The sequence below is a fragment of the Carcharhinus amblyrhynchos genome, chromosome 16, assembly GCF_965287045.1.
Source record: "Carcharhinus amblyrhynchos chromosome 16, sCarAmb.v2.hapA, whole genome shotgun sequence".
NCBI classification, from domain to species: Eukaryota; Metazoa; Chordata; class Chondrichthyes; order Carcharhiniformes; family Carcharhinidae; genus Carcharhinus; species Carcharhinus amblyrhynchos.
The window spans coordinates 50241561-50256974 of record NC_137339.1 but is presented as its reverse complement, the minus strand read 5'-3'; the positions used below and the strand labels follow the sequence as shown (position 1 = coordinate 50256974).

Below are 15414 nucleotides of genomic sequence, written 5' to 3'. Positions count from 1 at the left end.
CATAGCGCTGCGCAAGCCACTGCGCATGTGCTAATCTGTCAGTGCTAAGATTGGCACATGTGCAGTGACCCCACATTGCCGGCCTCCCAATTGCTGGCCAGCTCAATTGCTGGCCTACCCCGAGACCCCCATGTTGTCGGCTCTCTAACCCATCCATGGCCCAATTGCTGGCCACACCAACCATTCCCAAGCCAGCGTTGAAACCTCCCCTCCCAGCTCACCCCGATCACCAATTATCCTGCCCTGCAGCGCTGACCCCCTTGCAACCTTGATCCACCCTGCAGGCTGACACCCCCTCCTCCCCAACACCCCCACTCCCCCCACTTCACTGGCCTCCCTCCTTACCCCATGAATCCTGTCTGCAGAGTGGCAGCGGAACCTCCCACCCCCAAATTTCATCCCACCAGGCCTTGGCCCCATTGGGCACCATCCATGGGCCCTGCACCCATAGGCCCCTCCCCTTGGCACTGCTGATGCCTAGTGGGCAGTGCCAAGGAACCTCTTTGCCACTGCCAGGTTGCCAATGTATATCCGCCCGACCCTCTGGGGGTGCCCTGATTGGCCCCTTCACTCCAGTGGGGTTGGACTGCTAGTTCCTTAAAGTGGGAAGCTACTGTAATCTCCACTGAAGTGAACCACTCTGGTGTGTGAGGTGGGGGGGGTGCTGGAGACTTCAGTCCCTTCAATTTGAAATTCAAATGAATATGTAAATTATTTCTGCACCTCCCTGCTGATTTCCAGTGCAGAGCTGATGCTGCTGGGAATTGGTGCTGGGACATCAGGACCACCCTCGCCCCCTCACCAGCGCTCCCACTCTGACATGGGCCATCAGCATCGGGACCCTCCCAATGGGTCTCCCATTATCACACTTGCCTGAACCCCCCCATCTTGACCCCAACTTACCACCCCATCATGACCCCTGAATTGCAACTCCCCCCTCCATCATGACATCCTACATGGCCCTTATCATGATCTCCTTCAAGATCCACCCCTGCATGACCCTCCACCTAGTCCCCCCACATAGCCTCCCTGCATAGCCCTCCTGTCATGGCCCTCACTCAGGCCTCACCCCCTCGGCACTGCCCTGGCTCATTGCAATGTCTAACTGGCACTGCTGCAATGTCCAGTGGTCACTGCCGGGATGTTCGGTGGACACTCCCAGTGTGCCAGGTGGGCACTGCTGGTGTGTCAGATGGACACTGCCTGACCATGCCCTTGACCACTCGGTGGCTTCCATTACACCAGTCTCCGCTAGTAGAGACCAGTACTGATTTGCTCTGGCTTGTCCTCCCAACTGAGAGATGGGAACAATTTGGCAGCCGTAGGGGCGGGTGGGGGGGGGGGGGGGGGTGGGGAGCGGAATGATCACATGCCAAACTCGCTAATGAGATTGAAATCCAGTGAATCTCATGCTAATCAGCCTCACACCTTTTCTGGGTGTGATCTGGTTTACACCATTTTATAGGGGCTGGGATAATTGTAAACTGTTTTAGATTTTTAGATTTGCACACACTTTTCCCATGCCAGGCACTGTGAGGTGGGAAAATTGCTTTGCATTGTTTTGGTGGTCCTCTACATTTCAAAGCTATGAAAAATGTTGCAAATGTTAGCACAAAAGTATGATGAAAAATCACGATAAGGCAAAGAAAAGGTTTATGGGCAAAAGGTGTGTCCCATATGTTGGAGTTTATTGATATTTATATTCATGTTAGAGAGTGTTATGCCACTTTAAAATGGATTGGTATATAATACTGGTGGACATTCTGTAACTCCATTTCTATACCTGAGACCAGATTCTCTCAGTAATTGCTTTACTTCAGATTTGGTCATGGCAGGAGACTCTCTGGAAAATAATCGAAATGCTTTAGGGATGTCTTCAGGGCATCACTGAAGAGGTCAAATGTACCGATAGTCCCATGGGAAGCCCTGGCTCATGCTCAACCAAAATGGAGAAGGCTCATCTGGGAAGGCACCTAAACACATCAAAATGTGAAGAGGAGAACTCGAGGCATCAGAGGGAGCACACAAACTTTCAAAGCACCCAACACTTCAAGCACCAGCTGCCTCACATGTGATGGAGTCTGCAGATTGTGCATTGGACTGATCAGCCATCTCAGAACCCCTTGAACTGGAGAGGAAGCAAGTCAACTCAATCCTAAGGAACTGCCTAAGAAGATATTCTGTAGCATGACTCCTGCTGACTCAGAGGATATGGTGTTTTAAAGAGAATGAGGACAACAGCGTGCAGAATGCATTATCATATATAGGTGATAAAACATTGGAAAATTATAGAAACAAGTTATAGATTTGCAACCAAAGTGAGATGGAGCTGAAATCAATTCAAGTTACAAGATTGTACAAACTGTAATTTTACATCCATTTGTAGCTCAGCATAGATGCCAAGATTTTCTTAATGGAAACCATTTGGCATTGTGGCTGAATTAAAATTCTGGAATTCCACCCAGCAGCACTGTGGGAGTGCTTACCTGACAGACTGCAGCTGTCCAAAGGCCCACCTTCTCAAGGGCAATTAGGGTGGACAATGACAAGTCATCTTGCTAGCGATATCTAAATCCCAAGGATGTTAAAAAAAATTTGTTGCTGTTGTGTCTGGATACAGGCAGTGTATTAACTAGGAGACATACACATGGATCTCTGCTATTTTAATTTTATACAGGTTCAATCTGAGCAGACTGTGAGGATGAGAAGCAAGCTGAACATGTGGCAATGTTGCAGGTGGGGAGGCTGCACATAGAGCTGAGAGCTTGATCAGACATTTTAGTATTTACGGAAGGAAGGAAAATGTTACTAAAGATGAGGTTAAAGACAAATGTTTTCTCTATTAAGTATTGACATTTATAAAAGTACAAATTAAGAGCAGAAGTAGGCCATTCAGTCCCTAAAGTCCACTCTGCTGATCTGATTGCAACCTCAACTCCACATTCTGCTTACCCTAATAACTTCTGACTCCCTTCTTAGTCAATAATCTATCTACCTCTGCCTTAAAAATACTCAAATACGCTGCCTCCATGGATCTCCAGAGAAGAGAATTCCAAAAGTTTATGACCTGAAAGAAAAAAAATCTTCTCATCTCCATTTCAAATGGGAGGCCCTTTATTATTGAACTAAGTTCCTAAGCTCCAGTCTCTCCCGCAAGGGAAACATCATTTCAGCATCCACCCTGTAAAGTCCCCTCAGGATCTTATCCTTTTACAGTATTAATTTACTCATGTGAATGAGTTAGGAAGCACTGTGGCCAATAACAGGATTTTCGTTATAGCCCTGCGGGACATTTACCTCCACCTAATGTACAGTTTTGCGTCGGACATATAACTTTAATACTGAGATATGCTGCAGTGTGTGAAACCTCTATAAAATAGAATATTATTACATCTTAAATGGAGGACTGCAAACCCAACAGGAATTCAAGTGCTATCTAAAAAGTACAAAAGGTGATAAATCACATCCAGCTGCGTTGAAATATGGCAGTAGGTCGGTACCTATGATTCCTGGGAGGATTGTGAGATTGGTGAGTGAAGCAGAGCAATGCTATGGCATTCACCGCTTAGAATTCCCTGGTTACGTTGCACTGACTTTGCGAGCCTCTAGTCTAACCAAAACCTCAGTCTGAGATCATGGGGATTTGTTAGTGGTGAAGCACTGAGGTCATGGTACTCTCATTAAGTTGGATTTAATTTTAACGTTATATCCTGTGGTGTGTGTATGTGGGTGTTGTGAGATTGCTAAGGGGCAGGCATATTTCCAAGGACCAACAAATGGACCCCCACCCTGCTAACTCCATATTGGAGAGTTCCCTTCACACTCAAATCAACTCACCTACTGGCAATACTCACCTAGTACACAATATGAGATATTAAACTGGGTATTTGTATGTCACCTTTCACAAACACAGACATCCCAAAGCACTTGACAGGCAATGGAAGATTCTTGAATTGCAGTCATTGTTGCAATGTTGGAAACCTGGTAGTCAATTTGTGCACAGCAAGCTCCCATAAACAGCAATGTGATAGAGAGCAGATAATCTGTTGCTGTGGTGTCCATTTAGGGAGAAATATTGGCCAAATCACCGGGGGAATAACTCCCATTGCACGATTCTATGAAAGAAAAATAAAGGTTTTTCATTCATTTTAACCATTCGAAAGAAAAAGGAACCAAAACAGGGACTTCTGTTTCGTGAAATTGATTATGTGTCCGAAATCGGACGCCGTCAGTTTCATGAGTTTCAACTGAAGTGTGAACGAACCAATGATTTTATATCATCTGAATGTAACTTCTGAATTTTAAAAAGTAGGTGATGTAATTTGATGGGAATAACGGGACTGACAATAGCCACACATCCAAGCATAGAGAAGCTGAATAGTCAAGCTCTGATGAGATGGGACAGCAAGTGGAAATCCCCTCGGAAAATACCGCGAAAGGGGAGGGGAGAAAGACACAGCATATAAATTCTCCCCTTCAAATCGCATAGTATTTGCAATAAACGAAAGCCATCGGTGTGCATAAGGAATTCGTTGTTCATTTTTAGAAAAAAACCCAAGTCACTCGGGATCGTGAAAATCATTCGGAAGAATAAAAGGGGAATTTAGCGCAAGCTGTGGACAAAATGCTGAGCCCAGATCGCCTGGTCTGCTGTTTCTTATGTCTGTCTCAGGTAAGTTTCAGTGAGGCCAGACTTCAAATACTGATAGATCTTTTAAAATGGCCTCACGTAGTCTCCCTTTAAAAAGGTACTTTTAAGACAAGAATTCTAATTTCTTTCTATATATTTAAGCAAGTACAAGGAAGGCAGAGGAGGGTTGTTGGGTTGGCAGCGAATGATTGAGTGGCAGGGCAGCTGAACTGGCATTTTCTCTGTGTTTAATGGTGAGTTTTACCTGTATTGTGGGTCTCCGGGGAGGGAGGGGGAAAGGGAGACGGTTCAGGAGGGGAGGGGGGAGGGGAGGGGGGGAGGGGAGGGGGAGAGGGGGGGGGGAGAGAGGGGGGAGGAGGGGAGGGGAGGGGGAGAGAGGGGGAGGGGGTGGGGAGGAGAGAGGAGGAGGGGGTGGGGAGGGGGGTGGGGAGGAGAGAGGAGGGGGGTGGGGGGGAGAGAGGAGGGGGGGTGGGGGGAGAGAGGAGGAGGGGGGTGGGGGAGGAGAGGAGGGGGGGTGGGGGAGAGAGGAGGAGGGGGGTGGGGGGAGAGAGGAGGAGGGGGGTGGGGGGAGAGAGGAGGGGGGGTGGGGGAGAGAGGAGGAGGGGGGTGGGGGGAGAGAGGAGGGGGGGTGGGGGAGAGAGGAGGAGGGGGGTGGGGGGAGAGAGGAGGGGGGGTGGGGGAGAGAGGAGGAGGGGGGTGGGGGGAGAGAGGAGGGGGGTGGGGGGAGAGAGGGGGTGGGGGGAGTGAGGAGGGAGGTGGGGAGGAGAGAGGAGGGGGGTGGGGGAAGAGAGGAAGAGGAGGAGGAGGAGGGTGGGGGGAGAGAGGAGGGGGGGTGGGGAGGAGAGAGGAGGAGGGTGGGGGGAGAGAGGAGGGGGGGTGGGGAGGAGAGAGGAGGAGGGTGGGGGGAGAGAGGAGGGGGGGTGGGGAGGAGAGAGGAGGAGGGTGGGGGGGAGAGAGGAGGAGGGGGTGGGGGGGAGAGAGGAGGAGGGGGTGGGGGGAGTGAGGAGGGGGGGTGGGGGGAGAGAGGAGGAGGGGGGTGGGGGGAGAGAGGAGGGGGGGTGGGGGAGAGAGGAGGAGGGGGGTGGGGGGAGAGAGGAGGGGGGTGGGGGGAGAGAGGAGGGGGGTGGGGGGAGAGAGGAGGAGGGGGGTGGGGGGAGTGAGGAGGGAGGTGGGGAGGAGAGAGGAGGGGGGTGGGGGAAGAGAGGAAGAGGAGGAGGAGGAGGGGGGGGGAGAGAGGAGGGGGGGTGGGGAGGAGAGAGGAGGAGGGTGGGGGGAGAGAGGAGGGGGGTGGGGAGGAGAGAGGAGGAGGGTGGGGGGGAGAGAGGAGGAGGGGGTAGGGGGGAGAGAGGAGGAGGGGGTGGGGGGGAGAGAGGAGGAGGGGGTGGGGAGGAGAGAGGAGGAGGGGGTGGGGAGGAGAGAGGAGGAGGGGGTGGGGAGGACAGGAGGAGGGGGTGGAGGAGAGAGGAGGGGGGTGGGGGGGAGAGAGGAGGGGGGGTGGGGAGGAGAAGAGGAGGAGGGGGGTGGGGGGAGAGGAGGAGGAGGGGGGTGGGGGGAGAGGAGGAGGAGGGGGGTGGGGGGGAGAGGAGGAGGAGGGGGGTGGGGGGGAGAGGAGGAGGGGGGGGAGGAGGGTGGGGGGAGAGGAGGAGGGGGGAGAGGAGGAGGAGGGGTGGGGAGAGGAGGAGGGAGGGGGGGGAGGAGGAGGAGGGTGGGGAAGAGAGGAAGAGGAGGAGGAGGAGGGTGGGAGGAGGAGGAGGAGGGTGGGGGGAGAGGGAGGGTGGGGGGAGAGAGGAGGAGGGTGGGGGGGAGAGAGGAGGAGGGGGGGGGAGGAGGAGGGAGGGTGGGGAGGAGGAGGGTGGGGGGGGGAGAGGAGGGGGGTGGGGGGAGAGGAGGAGGAGGAGGAGGGGTAGACAGGAGGGGAGGTGAGAGGAAGAGGAGGAGAGAGAGGAGGAAGGGGAATAGGGAGGGGAGGGGTCAGAGTGGGGAAGATGGGGAGAGGAGGAGATGGGAGGGGGCATAGAGAGGAGAGTGGTGATGGGGGGCCGGGAGGGCGGGAGAGGGGGGCGTGGGCACAGTCTTTCCTGAACAACACTCACCTGACGAAGGAGCGGCACTCTGGAGGCTCGTGCTACCAAATAGACCCGCTGGACTTTGATGTTGTGAGACTACTTACTCCCCTGAACATCACTGGCAGATGACTATTAGTTACTGCTTCCAAATGTCAATGAAACTATTGAGAAAGTCTCAACCAGTTTAATGTGGAACTTGCTATCACATAGAACCGAGGAGAAAGGAGATAAGGTGCACAAAGGGCAAATGAATAGAAAGTACATGTTGATAAGATGGGATGAAGTAAATATAAAGTGGGAGGAGCTTCTGAATTACCCATCTATCTGTTGAAAGTGGGTATCTAAACATATGGTGATACTAATAAACTAATGTAAAGCAAATTCAAAATGTATATCATGTGAGTGTAGGCAAGGGAATATGATGTTATTTTTCACAGAGAGGTGATAAACTTTGTGGCTATTAAGATGTGTGAGTCTTGGTTCAGTTGATGGCACTCTCACCTCTGAGTCACAATGTTGTGGGTTTAAGTCTCACTCGAGGACTCGAGCACTCTTGTATGGTACTGAGAGATTATGGATTGTTGGAAGTGCTGTCTTTTGGATACACGTTAAACTGGAGCTCTGTTTATCCTCTCAGGTTGACATAAGAGATCAATTCAAAAAGAAACAGGGAGTTTTCCTCCTGGTGATCTGGCCAATATTTCTCCCTCAATCACATCACAAAAACAGATTATCTGGTCATTACTGTTTATGGGAGTTTGCTGTGCACAAATTGGCTGCTGAATTTACAACAGAAATGACATTTCAAGAGATGTTCATTGCCTGTAAGGTGCTTTGAGATGTCTGTGGTTGTGAAAGGCTTTTTCATTAGTGTGTATTATCAATGGAAAATGAACAAGGTGTTTGAAATGATAAGGTCCGAACAGTGTATATTGGGAGAAATTGTTCACATGGTGCAAGAATGGAGAATTGTAGGACACATTATAGGTGATTGGTAAAAGAATTAGAGGCAATACAAGGAACAAATGTTTTAAACAATGAGAGATTAACATCCGGAAAGAACTGCCTGAGAACTTGGTGGAGATCGATTCAGTGGTGAGTTTCAAAAGAAAATTGGATATGTGCTGTAACCATTCTATGATATGATCCCATGAAAACACAGTACAGTTGTAAATTACGCTGTGGAATACCAGCATATGATTTCCAGTTACAGAGTTAAGTTGCTAGTTTTTTATGTTTTGATGTTCATGACTATCATGATCACTCGAGGCTTGGCTTTTGTTGGAGAGGAATTTGGCAATATCACAATAGGAAAGGCAACTGGTCCATTTTTCATTTATCCATCTGGAGTGATTCTAATTGTAACATCAGCTGTTTATCAAATGATTTGAGGATTTTGTCTTTATGTGGAAGCTTATCCTAGTTTGAACCTGTGTCCCTTAATCCTACCCCCGTTAAATTTACAATAGCATGCTAGGTTACCTTCTCTATACTTTAACAATCTCCTCTATCTCTGTAACATGAATTCTCAAACTGAAGAATCTAGGCTGAAAAGTTTAAGTTTCTCATGATTTAACTCTTGTTATAAGGATTCAGGCTCATCGCTCTTCCTATGACATGAGATTCGATGTCTCTCTTGTTTTTGATCATTGGGAATGAATGTAGTGTTCAAGAAACAGTCTGTCCTGAACATTGTAAGGTTTGATCACTACATCCTCTGATTTATATGTGACGACTTGGCTATGTAGTTCACCATTCTGTTTTGTTGAATAATTTAGCATCAAATCCACTAAGAATTTCAGGTCTTACAATGACAATGATGCCTCGACAAGATCCTCTTAATATGGTGACGGGAAAGGTGGTCCAACAGCACCGACCTCTCCTAAGACAGCATGCCCAGCATGGAGATACTAATCACTCAAAACCTACTCCATTGGGCAGGACATGTCATTTGTGTAGCTTACATCAGACTCTCCAATTCATATTCTATCAGTCATGAAAATTCCAGGGCCTGATGGGATGTACCCCAGAATACGAAGATAGGCAAGGGAGGAAATTGCTGGAGCTCTGAGAGAAATCTTTGTATCCTCACTAGTTGCAGGGGAGGTCCCAGAGGGTTGGAGAATAGCCAACGTTGTTCCTTTGTTTAAGAAGGGTAGCAAGAATAATCCAGGTAATTACAGGCTGGTGAGCCTTACATTAGTGGTAGGGAAATTATTGGAGCGGATTCTTTGTGACAGGATTTATTCCCACTTAGAAATAAGTGGACGTATTAGTGAGAGACAACATGGTTTTGTGAAGAGGAGGTCGTGTCTCACAAACTTGTTCGAGTTTTTTGAGGAAGTGACGAAGATGATTCATGAAGGTAGGGCAGTGGATGTTGTCTACATGGAGTTCAGTAAGGCGTTTGACAAAGTCCCTCATGGCAGACTGGTGCAGAAGGTGAAGTCACATGGGATCATAGGTGAGCTGGCAAGGTGGATACAAAAGTGGCTCAGTCAAAGAAGACAGAGGGTAGCAATGGATGGGTGTGTTTCTGAGTGGAGAACTGTGACAAGTGGTGTTCCTCAGGGATCTTTGCTGTTTGTATTATATATATATATAAATGATTTGGAGAAAAACATAACAGGATTGATTAGTAAGTTTGTGGATGACATAAAGGTTGGTGGATTTGTGGATAGCGATGAGGACCATCAAAGGATACAGCAGGATACAGATCAGTAGGAGATTTGGGTGGAGAGATGGCAGATGGAGTTTAATACGGACAAATGTGAGGTAATGCATTTTGGAAGGTCTAATACAGATAGGAAATATACAGTAAATGGCAGAGCCCTTAAGAGTATTGGTAGGCAAAGGAACCTGGGTGTACAGGTACAAAGGTCACTGAAAGTGGCAATGCAGATGGAGAAGGTAGTCAAGAAGGCATACAGCATGGTTGCCTTCATTGGCCGGGGCATTGAGTTTAAAAATTGACAAGTCATATTGCAGCTTTATAGAACCTTAGTGAGGCTGCACTTGGAATATACTGCTCAATTCTGGTTGCCACACTACCAGAAAGATGTGGAGGCTTTGGAGAGGTTACAGAAAAGATTTACCAGGATGTTGCCTGGTATGGAGGACACTAGCTATGAGGAGATGTTGGAGAAACTTGGTTTGTTCTCACTGGAGTGATGGAGATTGAGGGAAGACCTTATAGAAGTCTACAAGATTATGAGAGGTATGGATAGTCAGAAGCTTTTTCCTAAGATGGAAGAGTCAGTTACTAGGATTTTTTACACAGAGAGTGGCGGGTGCTTGGAACTCATTGCCAGGGGAGATAGTGGAAGCGGATACGGTAGTGACTTTTAAGGGGTGTCTTGACAAGTACATGAATGAGATGGGAATAGAAGTATATGGTCCCCGGAAAGGTAGGGAGTTTTAATTAAGTCAGGCAGCATGGTAGGTGCAGACTTGAAGGGCCTGTTCCTGCGCTGTAATTTTCTTTGTTCTTTGTTTTGTTCTTTAAGACAGTGGATGTCCTTTAGGGATATCCTCAAAGCATTGCTGAACAGCTCAAACCTATGAGAGGCCATGTCTTGAGATCGACAAAAAAAGAAGTTTATTCAGGAGGATATTAAGAGACTTTGTCAGGAAAATGAGGTCAAGGCATTGAAGGAAGTGCCCAAACATTGAAACACTTAGGGTGGGTTTTTCCAACTGCCCTCGCCCCAAGACCAGAAAATCCTGCCCAAGCTCAGACTTTTGTGTGGTGCACCCCTGCCTGCTACAATTCCTGTGGCGATTGGGAAGGGAAAATTTTGTCCCTAATCTGCCCAGCATTTCAAGTGCACACCTATCAAAGGCCAAAAATTTGGCCCATGGAGTCCCTGTAGAGCAACTCACCGTATGCATGCCACAGGGGATTGATGACGTATGTGTAAAACCTTTGAGCTTGAATTGTTGAAATGCTAATTTCTTTTGGCAGTGCCTACAATACAATGAGCATTTCAGCTGTGAGAAGTGAGAAGGATCTAGGAATGCAACTGACAGTTCTGTGGGTGTAGACTGTATTGTTTCCACAGGCATTTACAGAGAAGTACTTGCTAGAGAGAAGGCAGAGTGTGTGATTAATACAAGGCTGATTCCAACATGCATATTTTAAAAATTAAAAGAAAACAAGACATTTCTTTTCACTGATATAAGTCAGGAAAAGTAGTTATACTGTCAGCTCCACTTCATTTGAGTGCAGACAGACTGAGTTGATCCAGAAACTGGCAAAAATCCTCATCTCTTTGAATAAGGCCATGAGATCCTTTATGTCATCTGAGAAAACAGACAAGGGCTCAGTTTAATATGTCATTTCAATGCTTGCACCTCTGACAGTACAGCTGTCCCTCAGTACTGCATGGCACTGTCAACCTCCCTAAATCATGTCAGGTTTGACCCACGATCTTCTCATTCAGAGGCGAGAGTGCTACCACCGAGTCAAGGCTGGCACACAAATTGGTGATGCTCATTAATTGATAATCCAATTTCAGCTAAATTTTAATATTTCTGTCGAGGTGATAGGAATTCAATGTTCGGCTAAGATTGGAGGAAATCCACCTCATGGTCCTATTCTGCAAGCCAAAATGTGTACGGCCTTGAGTTTGATGAAACTGTTACAAAATATGTAGCATAACGGGATTTCTAGGGAATTCCCTTTAATACTGCAGCTAACCAGTATCTGCCACAGCCCCACTGTTCTATTAGAAGCACAGTAGTTTTGGTTGTCTGTGACAAAGGGACTTTTGAAAATAAACCATCTGTTCCACAGGAGTTAGAGTTTAACAAGACTTCTGGGGTTATCTCATAATTGGTGGGATTTTATGGCCTCATTCAACCCAAGACTGGAAAATCCCGTCTGAGGTCAATGGACAGTTCCGTTGCTGCCCCTCACCCGCTCCAATTGTAGGGTGGTAGAATTACAGCATTAAAATGTGCTGTTTAAAACAGACGTTGTTATCGCCATGTATTTGTATTTTATTTGCCAAGTATTCTAACGTTAAATGATTAAACATAGCGATACCAATAGTTGGATTTTTTCAAAGTCGGGGAGGAGAGACAGGTGACACAATGCAACAACAACTTGCATTTATATGGCACCTACAGCACAGTTAAAAACCCTGAAGGTGTTTCACATGAGTAGGATCTGACACTGAGGACCAAAGACATTAGGGCAGGTGACAAATAGCTTGGTCAAAGACGTAGGTGTTAATGGATGTCTTAATGGAGGAGAAAGAGGTAGAAAGGTAGAAGGTTTCTGGAGGGAATTCCAGAACTTTGGATCTGATGGTTGAAGGCACAGTTGTCAATGGTGGAGCAGTTAAAATCAAGATTTAACTGCTGATGCAGCAGTTAAACCTGTACTTTCTCTGTGTACATGGAAAGTACATGTTGAAGGAGCATAGAATCATAGGGTTATAGGGCTGGAGGAGGCCTATAACAATCGGGAGGGTGAAGCCTTGGAGAGATTTCAAAACCAGGATGAGAAATGAAAATTCGAGGTATTACTGGACCCACAATTAATGTTGGTGCCGAGATAAGATGCGCTACCCAGTTGATATCAAGCTGCTGAGGAGCGGGAAACTGAGGAGTTGGTTTGAAAGAGACGATAAATCAAGTTGTAAGGGAAACTGTTGATGTGTTCAGTGAAAGTGATGTGGTTGGATGACTTCCAAAGGTATATATATCCAGGAGGTGTAGTCAGCAAGAATAGAAATGTGATTAAATTGTTCTCATTGCTATCTGCAAACAAATAGTAAAGCCTCTTTAGGGGAGGATAATCCACTCTTCCCCCAACCTCCCCTCCCACCCCCCCTGCCCCCCGGATGTTAAACCGAGGCCGAGCCTGCCCCCTAAAAGATCCCATGGCACTATTTCAAAGAAGAGCATGAGAATTATCCCCATTGACCCCTCCAATATTTATGTCTCAATCAACACTACAAGAAAATAGATTAGTTGGTCATGGTCACATTGCTGTTTGTGGGGTCTTGCAGTGTGCAAATTGCTGGCCATGTTTCCTACATTGGAACAGGGACCACACTTCAGAAAGGTATTTAATTGCTTTGAGATGGCAAGTGGTTATAAAGGCAAGATTTTCTTTCTGTAAGCCTGCAAGAACACAAAGTGTTTGTATAGCAAACAACAGTTTAGGAATTTATATAGTGGTTCTGCTTAAGAAAAAATACCTTGCTTTTAAATAAACACAATGATTTGCAAAGAAATAGGATTTTGCAGCACTGTTGGAATCCATTTTCCCATTTGTAGTTGTGCGAATGTTAGTTCCTTAATTGACGCTATCTGTTCCTAATCCTATTTCCCCACCTACATTTCCTATCCAAGTGTCAGTAAAATTCTTGCAAAAGCTATACATTTTGTGCCCCCAAACTTTACTTGCTATAGTTCTGATTTTGGGAAACATTTTTTTTGTAGCAAATATATTTTGCATATGTTAACATTTGTCCTTCAATTTTGCCATGCAATTGCAGGCTCCATCACCACAGAGAGTTAGAGGTTCAGGAAGGTTCTACTCAGAGCAATTACAGACGGACAATAAAAAGTGACCTTCCCAGTAACCCCCCTGTCCAGACAGCAAAGATTTAATATAATCCATGGCCACCAATGGTGCTGCGGAAGGAATTTCTTTTTTCCTTCTCCCAACTCAGTCACCATCTTGAACATAAAACCTATATTCATCAACTAGCCATGGAAAATCTCACAAGCAATTTACTAGAATCCTGTTATATTATGTTTCTGAGAGAAATTCTGGTGGGTTGCTGGAGTGCGTCTTGTAGATAATACACTGTAGCCACTGTACACAGTGATGGAGAGAAAGTAGATGATTCAGACAGTGGGTAGCCTGCAGATCACATCCTGTCGAGACCTTCCATCATTTTGAAAACTCTTATCTTAATAATCTGCAGCCTTGCATTGTTATAGGCTCCAATTTTTGAGTCTTTCTTTATGATTGTATCCATTCGTTCCCAATGTCAATCCAATGGGTCTTTACTGCACCCTTTTTATGGTTTAATATCCTTCCTATAACAAGGCACCAAGATCTACCTACATATAGAACCTAGAATTCTCTCTACCACCTTCAAAGATCTATGTATCCATTCACCTAAGTCTCTGTTTCTTTAAGAATCTGTCAAATGTACATCCTCCCACTGTTCTTTTTCTTCACGTAGACCACTTCACAGGTTTCTGCATTTCACATCCTCTGCCACCTCTATGACTTCTGCTGTAAATGGTCTATGACCTCCTACAATTTCCAAATCATAACTAATGTGGCTATTTCCAAATCATTAACTTAAGTGGAAAAGGGCAAGGTTGTGGGCAAAGTTTTAGAAAAAATTATTAGGGATAGGATTTATAGTTATTTGGAGAGTAATGAATTGATTGGAGATAGTCAGCATGGTTTTGTAGCGGGTAGGTCGTGCCTTACTAACCTTATTGAGTTTTTTGAGAAAGTGACCAAAGAGGTGGATGGGGGTAAGGCAGTTGACGTGGTATATATGGATTTTAGTAAGGCGTTTGATAAGGTTCACCATGGTAGGCTTCTGCAGAAAATGCAGATGTATGGGATTGAGGGTAGTTTAGGAAATTGGATCAGGAATTGGCTAGCAGATAGGAGACAGAGGGTGGTGGTTGATGGTAAATATTCGTCATGGAGTTCGGTTACGAGTGGTGTGCCTCAGGGATCTGTTTTGGGGCCACTGCTGTTTGTAATTTTTATTAATGATCTGGATGAGGGTATAGTTGGGTGGATTAGTAAATTTGCTGATGACACCAAAGTCGGAGGTGTGGTAGATTGTGAGTGTCATAGTTTGCAGGGAGACTTAGACAGGTTGCAGAGCTGGGCCGAGAGGTGGCGGATGGAGTTTAATGCGGAGAAGTGTGAGGTAATTCACTTTGGTAGGAATAACAGATGTGTTGAGTATAGGGCTAACGGGAGGACTTTGAATAGTGTGGATGAACAGAGGGATCTAGGTGTATGTGTACATAGATCCCTGAAAGTTGGGAATCAAGTAGATAAGGTTGTTAAGAAGGCATACAGTGTCTTGGCATTTATTGGTAGGGGGATTGAATTTAGGAGTCGCAGCGTCATGTTGCAACTGTACACAACTCTGGTGCAGCCGCACTTGGAGTACTGTGTGCAGTTCTAGTCCCCACATTACAGAAAGGATGTGGAGGCTTTGGAGAGGGTGCAGAGGAGGTTTACCAGGATGTTGCCTGGTATGGAGGGGAGGTCCTATGAGGAGAGACTGAGGGATTTGGGGTTGTTTTCGCTGGAAAGAAGGCGGCTAAGAGGGGATCTTATTGAAACGTATAAGATGATTAGAGGTTTAGATAGGGTGGACAGTGATAGCCTTTTTCCTCGGATGGAGAAAGCTAGCACGAGGGGGCATGGCTTTAAATTAAGGGGGGGTAGTTATAGGACGGATGTCAGGGGTAGGTTCTTTACCCAGAGGGTGGTGAGGGATTGGAATGCCCTGCCTGCTGCAGTTGTAAATGCACCTAGTTTGGGGGCGTTTAAGAGATCCATGGATAGGTTTATGGACGAAAAGGGATTGGTTTAGGTTAGTGGTTTAGGTTTTTTAACTGGTCGGCGCAACATCGTGGGCCGAAGGGCCTGTTCTGCGCTGTAGTGTTCTATGTTCTAAAGAGTTATGTGAG

General features: G+C 46.6%; 1 protein-coding gene across 1 annotated transcript in view; it reads left to right on the top strand.

Annotated features, from left to right (window-relative positions):
* The first annotated feature begins 4415 nt into the window (after positions 1-4415).
* The window catches only part of LOC145353686 (tumor necrosis factor receptor superfamily member 5-like), a 33124-nt gene continuing 22125 nt past the window's right edge, over positions 4416-15414 (top strand). The window contains exon 1 of the mRNA XM_080204458.1: positions 4416-4672. Within this exon, the coding sequence (XP_080060584.1) occupies positions 4625-4672 (48 nt within the window). The 5' untranslated portion in view covers positions 4416-4624. The remainder of the gene's footprint in view (positions 4673-15414) is intronic.